We start from the raw sequence: 21,379 nt of genomic DNA on the forward strand, positions 1-21,379 counted from the left end.
TAATAATAATAATAATAATAATAATAATAAACAAATAACATTTCTTGCAAATGAAAGGCACGGAACACCATCACCGTAACTTGGTCCTTCACGAAGTAAACTTGAAATGCTGCTCATTTGTCGGACAAACCACTCATGTCTCCTACCAGGACAGAGCGAGACGCCAGTCCCTTTGACTGACCTTCCCATCCGCCAATCAATTGAATGGATGTGTGGCGAAGCTCCAATCGCAGTAGAGAAGAGGCGGGGCTTTCTCGGAATAGCCTCTTCGCTATTACGTCATGCGCGAACAGCTGGTCCGTTGCAAGAGCTGAAAATGTGGACAAGCGTAGCGATATAAAAATCGCGTCCGTGCCGTCGGGGCGTAAACAGTCAGTTTATCACGATGTGGTGGCTGGAAGTGTTTAGGTCGGGGATGGGCGGCCTGGAGATCCTGTTGCTTGTTTACACCTTGCTCTGCTCTCTCGGAGGTGAGTCGTTCACTGAGGGTTGAAGTGAGATCTCTATCTTGATGCAGTGGAGCTGTCCTTTGTGCTGGTGCTGAACTACTTTACTGAATGCCTTGGCCGTAGCCTGTATCACATTCAATGCTAGTGCACTTTGGCCACACAGCAGGTGGAATGCGTTTTCTTCTTCTTCGCGCCGGTGTCTTATTTGTGTTTTAATGCTGTCCTAGGCACATCCCCGAGAATAAAGCACGGACCACAGTGTGCTACATTCTTGAGGAGCTTCGCGCGAGAAGTGGATGCTTCTTTACGTCTAGCAAGACTTCTGTCATAATCTCGGGCTAAACTGAGAGCAAAGTAATTATGTATCGCGTTCCGTATCGGAACACACTTTATTGCCTTATATCCCTGGTGTACTCAGTTTTATTCTGTTGTAGCCAATAAGCAGTTTTAGTTCAGTGTGATTCCCGTAGTATCAGAATCAGTTGCCTTCGGGAAATATATGCAGGCCAATTATCCAATTATTGCTTTTTAATGTCAGCGTGTAAGTCTGGAGACTTACCTCTAGTCATCAAACGCCTGAAAGCGCCGAAGAGCGCCGAGTTGTTTCTTGTTTATCTCGTGATGCATTTGTGTAGATCGCATCGATAAGGAAGTTAATCTGGCTGCCACAGCAAGACAATACCTGCGCTGCTGTGCCTGAAAGCGCATCTGATGGATGCTGTGCAGCTTTAGTGTCAGCTGTACTTGAGCTCCGACACGGACTTCACATCTCTTGCTGTTTTTAAGTACGTCAGGAATAACATGCACTGTGGTCTTGTTGTCTTTTGTGCTCTTTTTTTTCACTCAGGTCCATTGTACCAGGATAATAAACAAACTTAAATAGCGTATTATTATTATTAGACATTTACTGGTCCGTTTTGGAAGCGTTACAAGGTTAGTGTGCAATTATTTGTTTGAAAAGATATTGGCGAAAATAACTTATGATTTGATGAGTTTTCAGAGTTTCTGAATTTTTTTTAGCAATTGAATGCAAAGTGGTGAAAAAGTGTTATGAACCATTTAACACCACTACACACACGTATTCAGTCAAACCAAAAATTATTCAGAGACCAGAATTTTTTTTTATATATATTTTTTTATTAGTGGGTGCAGGACTCTATAGTTTATTTACGTAAGTGAGGATAGCAAAATAAAATAAATAGTGACATATTATACCCAAAAATGTGCCATACAGTGGACTACCAGTGAAACTGACCATGTTTTGCTTAAGTGCTTAAACTAATGCAATCTTTTTACACCACATACTGAACAAAATTAAGCATTGCTTGGTTATAGGTCAACAAAGTATTGATAGTTGTGTAAATATTATCATACTAACAGTTGTGTGAAATTTTGGTTGATTATAATTCATTACATACCTTTCTATCAAAGTTATCTGACATTATCAAGATGAATTTGTTTAGGCACAGTTTAACTGTGAGTTGTATTACCATTTTCTAATCTGTATAGAATAAACTAATAATGTGAGAAATGTTGAAGGTGTCTGAATAATTTTTGGTTTTGGTTTGACTGTATATAAAACAAGACTATACTGTTTTATATTACAGTGAGCATGATTATTTTCAATTTGAGCATCTTTTAATCTTTTTGATTTTACCCTTTTGACCTTGCCTTATTTCTGATTGATTTTCACTTTATATTTTACCAAACTGCAGTGCATATGCAGCGAGGAGGAATGTCTTGATGGGGACAACATTTTACATTTCCTCCAGCAGACCTTTTTCTTATTTGTCTACTTTGCTTACTGCGGACGAGATTCATAATGCATGAGCAATTCATAAACATCACTTGATTAACAGAGCACCAAAATACGTTGCAAGGAGATCCGCCAGTCACAGGACTTGGCTGTGCGCTCGCATTGATCACAGTATTGACAAGCGGCAGGAACGGAGTGATGCTCTGAGGCTAGCACAAAGGAGCAAGACCAATGAGCCATCCAGTCTCTTGGGAGAACGAGTCAGAGCAGACCAAAGAAAACAGTTCAATGTGACAGACGTAGACAAAGAGCTGGGCTGAGACTCCGTGTGTGAGAGAAGAGTCCCTTAGCCTACCGATTCTGTCTCCGTCTCTGTTGTTCAGTCTGGAATCTGACTGTCGCTCTCACACCTTCTTAATGTTTTGACCAGGTTCGATCAGATCCACTTTTTTTGAACTGTTGCAGTCAATACACATTTTGTCTAGGTCAAAAGATCTATCTATCTATCTATCTATCTATCTATCTATCTATCTATCTATCTATCTATCTATCTATCTATCTATCTATCTATCTATCTATCTATCTGACAGTGTGTGTGTTTGTGTGTAACAAACCTTTGTAGTATTTTGAGTGTGAGAGGGACTTTTATGTTAAAACGAAAGCATGCTTGTGAGATCCCATTATGTTGAGATGTGACCCGTGAAAGGAAGCTTTGCACTGAGTGGTAGTACATTACTTAACACTCACATTTACTGTGTAAGTAGGTGGCGTGTTATTATTGAGTTGAACTCAGTTTAACATATGAGGATGACAGCCGTTGTTGAGACAGCACTGGCTCGTCTGTACCAGCAGCTGTAGTTTAGATGTTGAATGACCAATTAAGACTATTTCCTGTTGTGAAGCCAGTAGCTTATTTGTGATGTCAGTTTGTTGGCCAAACCAGCTATTTTGGGCTGGGAATTTCCCTTTGGGTTTTGCATTTAGTACACGCTTATATTCAAAACAGTGTACAAAAGAGAAAACAGAGCAATTTGTCTTTTTTAGGTTTTTAGGTTTATTTACTTATAAGTCTTGAATGGGTCATGATTATGGTTCATGATTTAATATTTATGAGTAAAAAAAAAAGTCTGTGGTTAACATTATTTAAAGAGACTTTAGAAATATTTTGTGTCGTACCTTAAACAGTGTAAAAAATATTTGGTGTAAGTGTAAAAATATATTTTAAGTTATAAATAAAGTAGCGATTATTGCAGTATGTTTATTTGTATATTTAAGCCTTTAACTTAAGAACTTGTGGTAATTTCCATTTTTTTTAATTAATTGTGAAATTTTACGAGCGAAAATTGTTTATACACAAGTTTTTTCAGTGCAGTCAGTTGCAATTTGATAGCAATTTATGTTTTAAAATCAAATTCATAAAAAAACACATAACCAGTCTTAAGTATCACATGTATAATTTTGTAACAATAGCCAAAAATACATTGTATGGGTCAAAATTATTGATTTTTCTTTTATGTCAAAAATCATTAGGATATTAGGTAAAGATGCAAAGATTTTTTGCACCCTCAGATTCCAGATTTTCAAATAGTTGTATCTCAGTCAAATATTGCCCTATCATATCCTGTCCTATCCTTATATATTTAACGTTCAAATCATGCATAAATATCAAATAAAACTGGTTTTGTGGTCCAGGGTCACATTTGAGAACTGAAATCTTGATTTTTAACAAATAACAAATTAATAGATCTTAAAGATGTTATTGCAGTGTTGTAAGAAGACTATTTGTCCATTGCTTTTAAAACACTTTGATTTTGCCATTAAAAATGCTGTTGATGCTTATGACAATAAAAATAAAGAAATACATTTTCCAAATTCTCTACAGCTATACATTTTGTGTCATTTATGTCTCTTTAACTAATGTTAACTGCAGACCTTATTTATTTTACTCAAATCAAAACAGGTATTCTAAAAACACATAGGAAGGTACTTAGGAAGCCCATGGCTGTACTATATGTATAGTTTACCTGGACCACAAAACCATAAGGGTTAATTTTTCGAAATTGAGTTTTATACATCATCTGAAAGCTGAATAAATAAGCTGGTTTGGATAGAACCATATTTGGCCAAGACAACTATTTGAAAATCTGGAACCTGAGGGTGCAACAAATCTAAATAATGAGAAAATCGCCTTTAAAGTTGTCCAAAAGAAGTTCTTATCAATGCAAATCAATTACAAATCAAAACATTTTGATATATTCATGGTAGGAGATTTACAAAATATCTTCATGAAACATAATCTTTACTTAATATCCTAATGATTTTTGGTATAAAAGAAAAATCAATCATTTTGACCCATACAATGTATTTTTTGCTATTGCTACAAATATACCTATGCTACTTAAGACTGGTTTTGTGGTCCAGGGTCACATATTACAAAATTACAAATGTCTCTTCACTGCCTTTGTATCAGGCCTTACTGTATATAGAGTATTACTACTACTAAACAATTATTTTGTATGAATTAGAAAAAATATTCTGGAAATTCTTCACATCCTTGCTTTACACTCCTGTGCGTATAACACAGCACAAACATTAGTTTCATCAGCTGTCCCCATGCAGCAACGCATATCACCTTTACTCGTGAGCAAGTCCGAAATCAATTAAAACGCTGCAAGATGAACGGCGCCACAACAAACCCACAGGGAGATTTAGGGCTTCATTACTTTGCTCAGTCCGATGAATGCGCGTCACTGCTCTCTGATTGATGCGACGCCATAGCATAATTCAATATGCGCCGCACCAAGCTGCTAATCTCAAAGTCTCCGGTAACTAATGGAAGTCTGCTTTTGTGATGTCTAAATTGTTGAGCACTGTCAAAAAGTTCTTCAGATGGTTGAGTCGTGCGTGCAACCCAACTGTGGGAAAATCTTACAGTCAGTGATAAAGATGTTGAAAAAAGCATTTATAAATAATATATGGAGCCCTGGATAAACTCTTGAGATTTCTACACATGGAAACCTTCTGGCTTCTTTCTCTGTTCCTCAAGATGTTATGTTTGGGGCAACCTTGTGGCTTCTTCCTTTATTGAGAATAATGTCCTTAGGTCTGTTGCCTTTTATGTAATGAATGCTTATATCAAATTCTTCTTGCATTGTTTGAGAAACAGCTAGAAGAACAGCAGTAGACTTCTTTTGAATGTAAGAACAGAATGTGCAGTTGTTAATTGTCACAACCAGACAAAAAACAAAACAAGCTCTTTAAAATTTGATTGCATAAAAACAGAAATATTATGAAAATAGTCACACGTTATGAGTGATTTCACTACTTATGTTAAAACCATCTTGAAATTTCGACATTTTTGAAAACTGCAGTAATAACTAATGTTTTTTGCTTAACACAACATACAGATGGTCGAGATGCTTTAATCAGGTTGAGTTGAGTACAACACGATATCATGACTCAAAATGTGCTCTACTGGTTGAGAGTCCTGTTAAAGCGATAAAGAGATATTTCTACCTGTTCTGACACTTAAAAATGAACTGCGTTGGTGTAACCTAATGTAAAATGGTGAAATAATTTAAATTTTGCTCATTCTTTTAAAGTTATTATATAGACCAATTTCAGTTTTTGCAAACAGTGATGACATCTTTGTGGGCGGAGAAAATGATAATTTTCAAGTAGCGGTCTATGGAAGCCATGGAATAAAAGAATTTTAAAAAAGTAAATTTAAGTTTATATTTCAAAATTCTGACTTGATTCTCACAATTCCGAGATTATATCTCACAATTCTGATGAGAATAATCAACTCGTCATTATCTCTTTTCCCCTCAGCTCAGAATCATGAGTTTATATCCTACTCTTCTGCTTTTTTTTTCTCAGAATTGACAAACTCGCTATTGTTTAGTTAAACTGAGTTGAAAAGTCAGAACTAGGATATATAATATTGCATTTGTGAGAAAAATATTCAGAACTGTGTGATAAAATAGGTAAATGTTCTGTAAAATGTTACAGATTTAAAGGGTTACTCCACACTAAAACGAAAATTTTGTCATTAATTACTTACCCTCATGTCGTTCCAAAACCGTAAAAGCTTTGTTTGTCTTCGGAATACAAATTAAGATATTTTTATGCATTCAGCTCTCTGACCCTCCTGTAGACAGCAATCTAATTAACACGATCAACGTCCAGAAATGTACACTGCAAAAAATGCATTTCTTACATGGATTTTTTGTCTTGTTTACAGCCAAAATATCTAAAGATTCTTAAATCAAAAAGGATTTTCTAGACGAGTAAAAATTATTGTCTTGTTTTCAGAAAAAAAACAAGGCAAAATTAAGTGCGTTTTTGCTTGAAACAAGCAAAATAATCTGCCAATAGGGTCAGAAAAATAATCTTGTTTTCTGTTTGAAATGAGATTTTTTTGCTTACCCCATTGGCAGATTATATGCCAATGGGGTCTTGTCTAGAAAATTCTTCTTGATTTAAGAATTTGTAGATATTTGGGTTGTAAACAAGACAAACAAATCTAAGTAAGAAAAGCATTTTTTGCAGTGTAGCAAGGATATTGGTAAAAAAATCCATGTGACATCAGGGGTTCAACCGTAATTTTACGAAGCTACAAGAATTTCTTTTTGCATGCAAAGAAAACAAAACTAACGACTTTATTCCACAATTTGTCTCCTCCGCATCACCCTAGCGCTATTTTGGAGCATATCCACTGAACACAAACAGCGTATGCTGTTCTTAGTCAGCTGCGCCACGCAGATATGCTGTTTTCAGTCAAATCAAAGCGTAAATTACATAAAACGAGGTATACAACATATCCACGTGATGCATCATACGCTGTTTAATTCTTGTAGTTTCGTAAAATTACGGTTGAACCCCTGATGTCACATGGATTATTTTACAGATCTCCTTGCTGCGTTTCTGGACGTTGGTTGTGTTAATTACATTGCTGTCTATGGGAGAGTCAGAGAGCTGTCAGAATGCATCAAAAATATCTTAATTTGTGTTCCAAAGACAAAGCTTTTACGGGTTTGGAAAGACATGGGTGTAAGTGATTAATGACAAAATTTTCATTTTGGAGTGGGGTAACCTTTAAATAGCATTTCATGATGTAACTGTAGGGCTTATATACTATGTTCTCAATGAACTGCGTACGTGAATATTATGTAATGCTATTGTTTAAATAAAATTTATGCTTTAAAAGTAGAATAATCATAGCAGGTTTCATCCATAGTCAACATCAAATATCTGCGTATAGTTTTAATATATTCTATAAAAATGATTTGCATTCTGATTCTGACATCCAAAGGCATGTCAATACATTTTTATCTTACTCCATGGATTTTACCGGTTTCCCTTCACTTGTTACCAGTGTTTTTCTGCCACCACAGTGCGTGTGCAGCACAGTGACATAACTGTGACATCTACTTCAAAATAGTCTACTCTATACATTAGACCTATTCGTTTTAGATGTGTATTCACTCATTGCTGTTGATTCAAAAACAGCAGAAAAGTTACTGTATTCACGTCATTTTTTGCTCATAACCTTAGTCACAGTGCACAGCTGCTTGCCGAGAATGTGCGAAACAAGACCTAGAACTAAAACCAAGACATTTTCCAGGGTCACCAATTCATCATTTCCAATACTGTTTAGCAAGGATGAGTCATTATGAATGAATCATCATTGTGGGATAATTCAAGACACTTTTTTCTGTTTCCAGTTTGTTTGAAATAGCTGACAGCTCTAAAGATCAGTTTGGCTGTGAAAATAATGTTCAGCAATTTTGCGAGTACAGTAGTGAGCAAAACATAATTAAAAAAATGGGTAACTCTTTAGAATAGGTAACACTTATTCACTATTAACTACGACTTATTAGCATGCATATTACTAGAATATTGGCCATTTATTAGTACTAATTAAGCACATATTAATGCCTTATTCTGCATGACCTTATTCTACATCCCTAATCCTACCCAATACCTAAACCTAACAACTACCTTACTAACTATTAATAAGCAGCAAATTAGGAATTTATTGAGGGAAAAGTCGTAGTTAATAGTGAATAAGTGTTGCCTATTCTAAAGTGTTACCAAAAAAGGTCCACCAAGTAGGTGAAATTATGTTGTATCAATGAGTCATCGACATAAAATTTAATTGGCAATCACCTTTCAGCAGTTTGTTCTACCAGCATTGCATGTTTGTACATTGCATTCCTGATGTGCATATATATGCAGAGAAAGGATAAAATGCTATGACTGTCAGGAAATGCAGCAGGTAATTGATGAAGCCAGAGATGTTCTTAGATTTAGCGTATTGGTGAATATGACAGTTTTATGACTTGGACTTTATTATATCTGCATCAGACGCCCTGTTTGTCATTTATTACTGCCAAGCTATCTTTGCCATGAATCACTTTAGGGGATCACAAAAAAAACAGTCAAAACCAAAATATATTATAAAGCCATCCATTAACGGACACTAACTGCACTTGAGCAAGTGACAGCTGAAGTGATTCTAAACGCTTTTGAGCATAACACCAACATAAACCATATTGAGTGGAGAGGAGGATGGCATTATCAGATTGTATTTGTTTTGAGTGCCACCTTCTGATCCAGCAGCTTTATTCAATTTAAACCAGCAGTACTCCTCTCTCAGCTGTTGGAATGAGGAGACATATGGTGCAATGTATGCAACACCGAAGCTTGTGTTCTCCTCCAGAGGGCTGGACTGTCGTCCTCTGCTCCTCTCTGTGTGATTTTGGCATTAGGGCCACTTTGCTAATTGCACTCGGCTCGGCACATCCGTTCCCTTACTGAGTCACCAACTGCTACCAGGGGAAAAGAGCTCTCTATTCCTCATCAGGATCTCTTCTGCCTTCTTTTTTTCAATCACACTCTTGCGCCCCATGACACTATATCCTCCAATTCACGCGGCTTGCTGTGAAAGGTTACCGCGACACATTTCTCTCATCCTCAAGCAAACATTAATTAGCGGAACCGTCTGAAGAGGAAACTTCTTTTTTCGACTTCGAAAGGCTCTGTTCTTGATTACAGAATGTGGGGAGTTCAACGGCTTAGAGGAAAAAACATTGAAAATCGTTAACGAGCGGCTTCGCCTTTCTGTTGTACAGAAAAATCAGCGCATACCGAATTTCCAATTCGCGTAAGCTGGGTTTTTGTGATTTCTCTTTCAGTTCTTCATGTTTCAGATGAGAAGGATTGATGGGAATTAGGAGAGATCAGGGCCATTAGGAGCACTAATCCACATGTAATCCAGCACCAGCCAAACTAAAGTTTCCTCTGGGAACTTGCTACTCTTGGTGAAAAAAAAGCACCTGTTTTTGGTCTGCATAGGAGAAAAGGACATGGTGACGGAGTGTGTGTGAATTATTAAAGTGAGTTTACCCAACAAAAAAATGGTCATGATTTACTAACCCTCATGTCTTTCCAAACCTGTGTAGGGCCCTATTTTGTTTTTTCCAAAATTGTGACCCTGGACCACAAAACCAGTCATATGGGTCAACTTTTTGAAATCTGAAAAACTGAAAAAAGAAAAAAGGTTTCCATTGATGTATTGATAGGATAGGGCAATATTTGACCAAGATACAATTGTTTGAAAATCTGGAATCTGAGGAAAATCACCTTTAAAGTTGTCCAAATGAAGATCTTAGCAATGCATATTACTAATCAAAAATTATGTTTTAATATATTTACAGCAGGAAATTTACAAAATATATTCATTGAACATGATCTTTACTTATGATTTTTGACATAAAATAAAAATTGTTCATTTTGCCCCATACAATGAATTTTTGCCTATTGCTACAAATAAACGTGTGCTATTTAAGACTGGTTTTGTGGTCCAGGGTCACAATTCTGTTTTAATTTTTTCTGAATCCCCTTTTTTTCTGTTTTAATTTTTCCGGAAATTATTTTTTCCAATTTTTCTAGACTCTGTTTTAAAGGTAGGTTAAATAAAAAAAAAAAATAAAAAAAAAAAAAATATGTATAATTAATTGATTTATGAAACTTAAAAATTAACTGCACTTTATTAAAATTTTAACAAAATTTGTATTATATTTATTTATTTATTTATTACCAAATTCTGTATTTGGTAAATACAGAATTTCCAATAATTTTCTGGATTCCATTTGAATGGTTTCATTAAATTTTAATATTCAAAAGCATATCCAATTAACTGATTTTATTGAAAAATATTATTATTATTATTATTATTATTATTAATCTTTCTTTCTTTTTTTCAGAAATACTGTGTTGTGTATTTAACTTTTTTGGTAAATCAATTCTGGTAAATAATTTTTCTGGTAAATATTCCATAAATTATGTTTTAAAAGTAATTTAATTAGTAATAGTAATAGTAATAGTCATAGTAGTACTTTCATATATATAAGTTTAAGTTAAGCGTGTTTAATGTAACGTTAGCTAAGGACAGACCACCTGCTGCAGTCAGAGCAAGAGTAACGATAGGTTCTGAATTCACGTGCTTCTTGGATGATTTCATTTCCCGACGATTTGTGCTTTTAATTTGAAATGTGAAAATGGCCAGATGTCTTGGATTTGTATCATCAAAGCTTTCCGACGTTCACGTCAGTTTTCTCATTCAGGAAATAATTTTTCCGATCATTCTGACACCCCATGAATGCAGTATTTAACGACTCAATATATATATATTTCTCTCACAGTTTCTTCAAGTTAAAACAAACTTTTATTTTGAGGGGATGATATACAGGCTTGAATGACATGAGTGAGTAAATAATGACAAAATTTTAATTTTGGGGTCAATTAATCCTTTTATGAAGTAGGAATATAAACTAGGCAACCCAAGCTCATTGTCTGTGGTGACATTTCTGCAAAAATGCTAGCATCTAAGCTTTGTGAGTGGCTTTAAAAGTGTGTTCCATTTTATTCGAAACAGATAAACGTGACTCTGGCATTGTTTTATTGCATTGAATGATGTATGTATTAAATTAGAAATTAAATGTCTCGTGACAAAAGGTCAGTGCTCTGTTGTGTTTGAAAAAAAAACATACACTACACTAAACTCTACCGTAAACCTAACTGATAGTGTTAAGGGATAACTATTGCCAAAATGCAACCTGGGCTGTTTTTTTTTTTACTGTAAATGAGACAAACTTCTATCTAAAAGCATAATTACGACAAACGAGCCGTTTTTTGAGATTGACCGTGATTTCGTTTTGTTGGGTCTCTACACATGAACTCGAGCATTGAGAACATTGTTTGTGAACACAGAGTTTACTAAAAAGTAGTGTTGGGTCGAGTCCACGTAAGTCGAGTCCGAGTCGAGTCCGAGTCTTTAACCAGTCGAGTCCGAGTCAAGTCCGAGTCCAAAATGGGCCGAGTCGGACTCAAGTCCGAGTCCAAATGGGTCGAGTCCGAGTCGAGTCCGACCGAGTCCAACTAAAAACTACTGTTTGTCAGTATCTTAACCTTGTTTTAATTTGTACAACTACAATAAGGCAATGACAATTTAAATGTAACAAAAGGAAACCTCTGTTGCATATTGCCATTTTGATTTTTTTATTTCACACCATCTCATTAGTGTCCTGCTCAGCAAACTTAAAGTCATGTAACAGAAGTTATGACTGACTTGATATTATGACATATTTCAGAGTGAAACAGCTTTTAGAATGTGGGAAGGACAATGTGGGAATTATAAGGGAAGGACAGGACTGTACCTACGAGTAAAAGAATGAATCTGTGATAAAGGGAGGGGTAGGTGAAGAGATGGACAGCTAGTGACATATTTTTCTTAGATGAAAATGAGGCTGTGAGGGTTAATGACATGGAAGTCATGGAATAAAAGAATAAAATTCTGACTTTATTTTCTCAATTTCGAGATTATATCTCACAATTCTGATAAGAAAATACATTCTCCCTTTTCCTCTCAGCTAAAGTCATGAGTTTATTTTTTCCCTCAGAACTGACAAACTTGCTATTGCTGCGTTAAATTGAGTTCTAAAGTCTTAAATACAACATATAAACGACATAAAAAAATTCTGAATTCTGAGATAAAATAGGTAAATGTAAAATGTTATAGGTTTAAATAGTATTTTTTTACTGACATAACTGTAACGTCTACTCCAAATTGGTCTATTGACAACGGGCCATTGAATTATTAGAAAATAATGCACACCCAAGTAAGTAAGTAAAACATTCTCAAGCTTACTGAAGGAAAATAAACAGTCTAATAATTAATTACAAGCAAAAGCATAAATAAATATAATAATCAAAATACAAATGAAATAGTTTTATACGTTTTTCAGATTGATCTATATAGTAAAGTATACCACAGAAATAGTGTACTACAAACATTTAATGAAGTAATAAATGTAAAAATAAAACTCTCTACAATCTTCACCGTATATAATAAATATAGATGATTCTTATTAAAATTGCTAAACTGCTTCAATCAAGAGCAGTGAGTGATTTTCTCTTTTTATTTTGTTGTTTGATTATGACGCAGTCTGTGGCAGGTTTACACTGCTGTCGCTTTAAGACCGGACGCACAGATCATATATTTTGACACATCTGTATTTCAAACTCAACACAAAACCGATAGGATTTACATGAATGCTCTCCAAGACGATGCATTTTGACATTACCTTTCGTGTAAGTGTGTAGCAATAGAGAAAGAGTTTAATTCAGCATTGTGCGCTGACTGAGAGGCAGGCTTTCAAGTACCGGCAAGACTTTAAAACACATGCCAATAATACTGAATGTCACTTTCGTAATAATGCATCGAGTCAGTAAAATTTCCATCAACTGTCCCTGGACTCGGCTGGACTCGGCAATAATTCCCGAGTCCGAAAAGCTCGAGTCCGAGTCAAGTCCGAGTCAAAATGCATCCGAGTCCGTGACAAGTCCGAGTCCGCTAAAAATTGTACTCGAGACCGGACTCGAGTCCGAGTACAAGTCCGAGTACCCCAACTCTACTAAAAAGAAAGGTTTTGAACAACTCACTTACACTGTTTGGGTTTCCGCTCGCAACCGTCTTGCCAGTCAAGAAGTGTCGATCTCCGAATGCGAATGAATGGACTCCATAGGACGAAATATTAGGCTTATATGAGGCTCTTTTTACAACTAAAAGGTTAATATTGTTTTTCACTTGCGACAAAACAACGAATTAGCCGTAGCTATCCATCCTCGCATTCGGAGATCAATACCTCTTGACTGGCAAGACGGCCGCGAGCGGAAACTCAAACAGTGTAAGTGAGTTGTTCAAAACCTTTCTTTTTAGTAAACTCTGTGTACACAAACAATGTTCTCAATGCTCGAGTTCATGTGTAGAGACCTAGGCGATACTTCGAGCAAAGTTTCATGGTGTGTCGAGCCTTCTTAGTGTTGTAAAAATATCGATTTTGATGCGCTCAAAGTTATGCCCTTAGTACTCCCATTCACCGGCCATTGAAAACAAAACGAAATCACGATCAATCTCAAAAACGGCTCGTTTGTCATAATTATGCTTTTAGATATAAGTTTGTCTCGTTTACAGTAAAAAAAAAAAAACAGCCCAAAAAAGCAATCATGCCATAATAGATTAATTCTATGAGTCTTTGTGCTCTTTTATCAAGAGCAGTACTGTACCGGGTGAGCTACCGAGCAAGTTTACATATGTCTGAAAAGTCATAAATAGAGCTGGTTATAAAATGTGAATGTCCAAATGCATTCGTTTCCGAGTCATAACATAGTATTTTCCTAGAATCTACATGCAAAGAAGTGTTTATAAATGAATAATTTGTTCTTCTACCAGAGTTCATTTCAGTTGAAACTGCTGTGAATTTTATCTATAGGTACGTTTTTGCAAAAATGTAGCCACGTTTTTCCAATGAGCCTATGTTCAAACCAGTACCTGTCACAATTTTCATTAGGATGTCTACAAGCCATACTGTATATTTACTCCGAAATACCGAGAGAGGGAGCGTAATATGAATGCTGAGAAAGTGACAAGGACAGGAGAGAAAAATGGAGAGAGACGAAAGCGAGAGAATGAGGCTGACAGCTGCTTTGCCTGTGGCCATCCAGAGCGGCTGGTGTGCTGAGGAGCCTGTTTGCGCAACTGAGGCCTGACAGATAAAATTGCGGACGGATAGTTTGGATGCTGAGAGGAGGGGAACAAGTCACAGAGAGAAAGCGAAAGCAGAGAACTTTTCTGCTGTGTCTGCTAGCGCAGTAACAACGTCATCCATCATTCCTCTTATTATCATTAATTATTATCAACGCGCCAGAGGCCCATTTACATCAAGCTCACAGAGAGGCAGAGAGGGGATTCCTACACATTCACAGAACCGCTGCAGTCTGTCTGTGTGTGTGTGTGTGTGTGTGTGTGTGTGTGTGGGGGCGAGCGTCTTTTTTGTGTCTGCCAACGGTGTTGAGCTTATTTCCAACAGGCCTAGTCTGGGCAGTGACATCTCGGAGTGTGGTATTTTCAGCTTTTTCTTTTTTGATTGCTTATGCAATGCCCAAGTGTCACAGGCATTTCCTGCTGCTCCCTTATAAAGGGCAAGTCATAATGGCTAAAATGGCCCCACAAGGGCCTCCTGAATTGGCCTGTGTTAATACATGTGAAGACCTGCAATATTAATATGTATGTCATTTTCAGAAATATAGATCTGTCTTTTGGCATTTTCTATTTGCTTTTGTTTATTTTTTAATACCAATAGTACTCATTTAATATTTAAAAAAAAAATCTTTTCAAGTGTTTTTTTTTAGATTTTTTTAGGGGACAAAAATGCTTATCCAGACAAAGCTGAATTTCAGTCACATGTATGTTATTATATAAATAGTATATAAATTTAATAGAATAATAAAAATAGTATTCTGACTTGGTGCTCAAGAAACGTTTATTATTATTATGCTTTTAAAAACAGTTTTGCATTATAATAATAATAATAATAATAATAATAATAATAATAATAATAATAATAATAATAATAATAATTAGTATTATTATTATTATTATGTAAAATTCTTTACTGTCACATTTGGTTAGTTTACCAAACTTTTGAATGGTAGTTCAATATATACTTACCATTATATACCAGTATAAAAAAACTTTTAGTTCAATGAATTGTTTCTAATTATGAATTTCAGTGCTTTGAAATAATAATATCTCAGAAAAGAAATGTAGGTTTTGTAGTAAAAATAGAACAGACCTGCAATGCAAATGTGTTTTATTGCTGTAATATACTACCAGTAATAATGATTGTAGATGATATTTGCATATGTCCATTTTGGGATATTTTTGAATATATTAAAAACTACATCTGGTCATTTTACATTCCCTGCTGAAAAAAACCTAACATGGTTGACTCCCAGCCTGACTCAATTAGTTAGGATTGTCTTTATCAATGGTTTTAGGGTTTTCGGGCACTTTTCCAGTTTAACTCCAACTTGGCTAGGTTGCGATATTTTATTTATTTATTTATTTTTACTTATTTTGTCCTACAGGGTTCTCTTTGAAGTAATTCAGTTTTCCGAAAAGCATTTTTGTTTTTGTAAATCTCTTTTTAGACAGGAGTTATAAAGATGTTCCCTTTAGAAGTGGTTTCGGGTACAAGATGAAAAGTCTGATTCCCCATGTCTTTTTTAAACATTTCTACCGTACATTTATTTCTGTGTGCCTAAAAGCAGAGCCATCCACACTTCCAAAGCCATGCGGTCTGTTTGCGCCGCAGTTGCCGTGGGTCTCTATTCAGCAGATGATGTCTTGAATGATTCATGACCTGAGTAAACTACGGGGGGCACCTGGGCATGAGGAAACTCCCCTTAGGAGGTCTGAATGTGTCAAAGGAAGCCAAAAGAGGAAATCAATAGGGGAAGATTTCTTCAGACTCTGAGCATAAGGGCATTGCAGGCTTCAGAGAGTGACTCAAAATTGCTCCAATGCTGCACTGCACAGTGTTCAGTGATTCTGAGATGGTAGTGTAGATTCATATTTGATCGTTTTGCCTTGAATTTTGTTAAAGAAATATTTCAGGTTCAGTACAAGTTAGAGTCCATCAAGAACACATGTGGTGTGTTGTTCAATGATCCATAAGCAATAAAATACTGCTTCTGAAATATTGCCACAAGAAAAATCTAATTTTACCATTTCATAATTATGACAACAAAATGTAATAAACTGACTGTAAAATGACTGATTTAAACTTTAAAAATAAAATGATTTCAAAGCTTTACAGCTCAAATAATGCACATGTAAATCTACTATAAAACAATTTAAGAGCTTTATGGCTCAATTAATACACACATAATGTGCAACGGTGTTTCATTGCCACGTTAAAAAAATTACATAATTAAAGTCATAATATTTTGCGAATAAAGTCGAAATTACGAGAATAAAGTCAAAATATTACGAGAATAAAGTCAAAATATTTTGAGAATAAAGTCAAAATTACGAGGATAAGGTCGAAATGACGAGAATAAACTCAAAATATTTCAAGTTAATTCTCGAAAAAGTTAAAGTTTATTCTTGTCATTTCGACCTCATTCTCGTAATTTTGAGAATAAAGTCGATGCATAAATTATGAGAATAAAGTCAAAATATTTTGAGAATAAAGTCAAAATTACGAGGACAAGGTCGAAATTACAAGAATAAACTCAAAATATTTCAAGTGTATTCTTGAAATATATATTTTATTCTTGTTATTTCGACCTCATTCTCATAATTTTGAGAATAAAGTCGATGCATAAATAATGAGAATAAAGTAAAAATGTGAGAATAAAATCAAATAATATAATTAATAATATAGAATAAAATCAAAGTGTTTTGAGAATAAAGTCAAAATATTTTGAGAATAAAGTCAAAATTACGAGAATTCGTAGCAATTATTTGATTAAAATGATTTTTTGAGTATATTCTAGCCTTTTGCGCATGCAAATGGCCCGTATTGGGAGCATGGATTGGGAAATATTCCAAAGTCTCAGCTTTTAAAATCTGTCAGTTTTATAGTGAAATACAAACAATATATATTACAATAATGTTTTTTTTCACACTCTTAATGTGGCGTGACAGATTGCTGTATTCGCCTCAGTTTAAGCGGCATGTTTTTCATTCCTTCTGATGTTCCTTCATGTTTATTTTGTGCTATAAACTTGAAATAAAGAGGAAAAACTCATTAACAATTTGTATTTCATGATAACACTGACAGAATTTGAAAGCTGAGCTGTGTTATATTAAAAGCAACAAATTACAAAATTATTGCCATTTCTAGGTGGCTGGCGTGCTACAAATAATCAGTGGAAGGCGTTAAATATTATTTCCAATCATTTACTGTATTATACCATGAATAAACAGCAGTCACTAATACACTTATATACATCAGAAAAGACAACAAAGCAACTTTGTTAACAAGTTGGAGTCCACTTCAAACCTTACATTTTTTTATTGTTATTTTAAATGAAATACGAGTGAGGAATGAAAGATTGGACACCACAGATGTTTTTGCGGAATAGGTGGTGGAATTTTCCATTGTAATCGAAAAGATGACTAATTCACATGAATAATGTGATATAATGTGAATAATGTGTGTAAGAACATGAAAAACAAATTATTGCAAGGCACATTGTTTGTATTTCGCTATAAAACTGACAGATTTTGAAAGCAAAGACTGTTTTATATTAAAAGCACCAAAAGCACAAAGCTTATTGCTATTATTGGGTGGTCGCAAACTGGGCCATTTGCATGCGCAGGCTATACTCTCAAAATATTATTGGTAAAAGCATTTTTACCAATTATTCTCGAAATATTTTGACTTTATTCTTGAAATATTTCGAGTTTATTCTCATAATTTTGACTTTATTCTCAAAATATTATGACTTTAATCTCGTAATTTTAGATTTTTTTTTACATGGCACTAAAATGCCTGTTGTGCATAATGCAATTAATACACAATTAAAAATACTGTACAAATAATTAAAAAGCTTTAATGCTCAAATAATATTCAAGTTTTAACAGGAAATGTAATGTAAGTGCTCTTAAAATTATACGCTTCACATTTCCCATTCACTTCCATTGTAACCTCTATTTTTGTGTTCATTATTTAAAATACATTTTTGTTGTAGTCAAATGCTGTGAATGCTAAACTTGTACCGAACCCCGAAAATTCCTTTAGTACATTTTTAACAGCCTTACATAGAGGCCAAAGCCATTTGTATTTCAAACACATTTTTTTAATAGAATTTGAATATTGGATGATTGAAGTACATGGGTATTTTTGCACACTTTGCTAGTCCCACAATCTTCAATCAGTCAATAAGACCTCAGCACTCAGCTCACACTCAGAGCCGCACGACCCAGCAGGCAAACAGTTCTCCAATCTCCAGGCCTCGCATCCATCTCGTTTCGTAGCCTCGCTGAGTGCCCTCTCAATTGTTCATACCTGATTCTACGTCTCCATTTTCACCCTTGCTAACATTAATATTAAAACCTCACATCTTCTTTATTACAGTCTTTCACCTTTCAGCAAGGCCACACCGAACTCTCACTGCAGCCCTGCCAAGAAGCTGAAATTGGCTCTCGGTCTTTGCCCTGGGTCCTGTCAGGTGCAATATGCCAAACGCCAGAGACAAGGCTTCATTTTTGGCAGCAGTAAATGGGCCTGGCAGGCTTGGTCTTTTTATAGGTTTGACAGATGAAGAGTGAACATTAAAGATTTTTTTTCAGAAGCAAATCCTTCACCTGTGAGCTAGCTCTTGAAACAATGCTACAACGCTTGTTTAGACGGCAATTAGCATTCCTCAGCTGAGAGGAAGTGTGCCGTCGAGTGCCAGTGTGCTATTTTGGATTTATGCCGTGCCATTTTCACGCTGGTGGCCTTTTCATGTAGTATATTTTGTTCTTTAATGGATTACAGTTGTTTGACTTTGAGTCAGCCATTTGTATGATAAAAAATTGACATTTGCATGTTTATTAAAGTTGAAATATGTAAGGGTACATAAAATGTTAGTTTCAAATCATCACTTAAAGCAATTGTTCACCCAAAAATTTAAATATTTTGTTGAATGCAGGTAACCAAAGAGTAGCTGGTAGCCATTGACTTCTATAGTATGGAAAAATACAATGGATGTCAATGGCTACCACCAAGTGTTTAATTGTGACCCGATTAATTGTGATTAATCACATTTCTAGACTATTTATCTGTTAGTGTTGTCAAATCAATTAACTGCGTATAATCGCATTTCTAGAATCCACTGGTGTTGTTAAATCAATTAATCTCGATTAATCGCATTTCTAGAATATATATCCATTAGTACTGTCAAACCGATTAATCACATTTTTAGAAAATATATCCTCTAGTGTTGTCAAATTGATTAATCGCATTTCTAGAAAATATATCCACTAGTGTTGTCAAATCGATTAATCGCATTTCTAGACAATATATCTATAAGTGTTTTCAAATCGTTTAATCACATTTCTAGAATATATATCCATTAGTGTTTTCAAATCGATTAATCGCATTTCTAGAATATGTATCCACTAGTGTTGTCAAATTGATTAAATGTGAAATATCACATTTCTAGAATATATATTCATTAGTATGGTCAAATCGATTAATCATGAATAATCACATTTCTAGAATACATATCTATTAGTATGGTCAAATCTATTAATCGCATTAAAAAAAGTTTGTATAAAAGTATGTATATTCTGGAAAGTTTTCATTAAACAATTTTTTAATGTAATTTAATGTAATGTTTAATGTAATTAGTTTCACTAAATAAATAAATAACACCCTGCTTTAACATATCATTGTTCAACTAAGCAGTGCCCATTTAGCACTTCTGCACATGAAACTAAAACAATAAAATCCTCCAGGAAGAAATGTTGTCCATGTGTCTGTCAGAGATTAGCAGGCTAGCAGTATATTCAATCAAACCTGTACCACTTGAGGCTACAGAAAGTGTGTAACAGCAGTAAGCCCCACAACATGGGCAGAGACTTTCCTCATGCTGCCGGAGATCAATGTGACCCCTGGGCTGCTAATCTGCAGACAGCATATCATTGGGCTCTGCAGCAGGCTGTGGGTGTCTTTCTACCCCAGCAGCTTGAGAACATATTAGAAAGGCCACCCTAACTCCTCTGACAGATCTGCGCCACAGAGACTGATGGGGTTCTTCAGTCATTCATTTGAAAGCTACTGGATAATAACCAAAAGAAACGTCCCTCGTAGTCATCTAATTGCATTTCCGAAATGTTATAAATGCTTAATGACCTGTTCTGAACCCTAATAAAATCCTGTGCTGACCTCCCTCTCGGGAGCTACTTAATTGGATTACTTTTTACCCCCATCATCTGCTACTCATTTCTGTGAAAAACCCCTTGTCCTTGATTATCTCACATCTTATCTTTTAGTCTGCTACCTCGTAATTTTATTTCAAGATGAGATTGCTCGTCTTTCTTGCTGGATATTGGCAATTTCATTCGCATAGCTCTACATCAGAAGAGAGAAAAAAAAAAACATTATGAGGGCCAAAAAAACAGCCAGATCTTATTATTCGTAGGTATTTTACAAAACATTCGGATATACACTGAAATATGGACTTTTTCCACAGAATCTAAAACATGATTACAAATGCACAGCTTTAGGAATGTAAAAATATTTAACAATTCACTATTATTATATATATTATCTATATTACAATTGATAAGTATTTTTAATATGTTTTTTAATTTGTCACCAGAAATGTTACAAAAAAGAATGAAATTACAGTTGAGGTCAAAAGTTTACACCCCCCTTTCAGAATCTCCAAAATGTTAATTATTCTACCAAAATAAGAGGAATCATACAAAATGCATGTTATTGTTTATTTAGTACTGACCTGAATAAGATATTTTACATGAAAGGCATTTACATACTGTCCACAAGAGCTACGTTTATAAAAATAACTCTGTTTAAAAGTTTACACCCCCTTGATTCTTAAAACTGTGTTGTTTTTGTTTGTTTGTTTAGTGAGATTGGTTGTTCATGAATCCCTTGTTTGTCCTTAACAGTTGAACTGCCTGCTCTTCCTCAGAAAAATCTTTTAGGTCCCACAAATTCTTTGGTTTTCCAGCATTTTTGTGCCAGTTTAACTGTTCAGGACAAACAAGGAGCTCATGAACAACTATCATTAAACAAAAAAACACAGC

General features: G+C 34.9%; 1 protein-coding gene across 1 annotated transcript in view; it reads left to right on the top strand.

Annotated features, from left to right (window-relative positions):
- Positions 1 to 226: 226 nt before the first annotated feature.
- tmem8b (transmembrane protein 8B) overlaps positions 227 to 21,379 on the top strand; it is a 183,651-nt gene continuing 162,498 nt past the window's right edge. The window contains exon 1 of the mRNA XM_073840667.1: positions 227 to 470. Coding sequence (XP_073696768.1) covers positions 386 to 470 — 85 coding nt within the window. The 5' untranslated portion in view covers positions 227 to 385. The remainder of the gene's footprint in view (positions 471 to 21,379) is intronic.

This window comes from Garra rufa, chromosome 5 (genome assembly GCF_049309525.1).
Source record: "Garra rufa chromosome 5, GarRuf1.0, whole genome shotgun sequence".
Classification (NCBI taxonomy): Eukaryota; Metazoa; Chordata; class Actinopteri; order Cypriniformes; family Cyprinidae; genus Garra; species Garra rufa.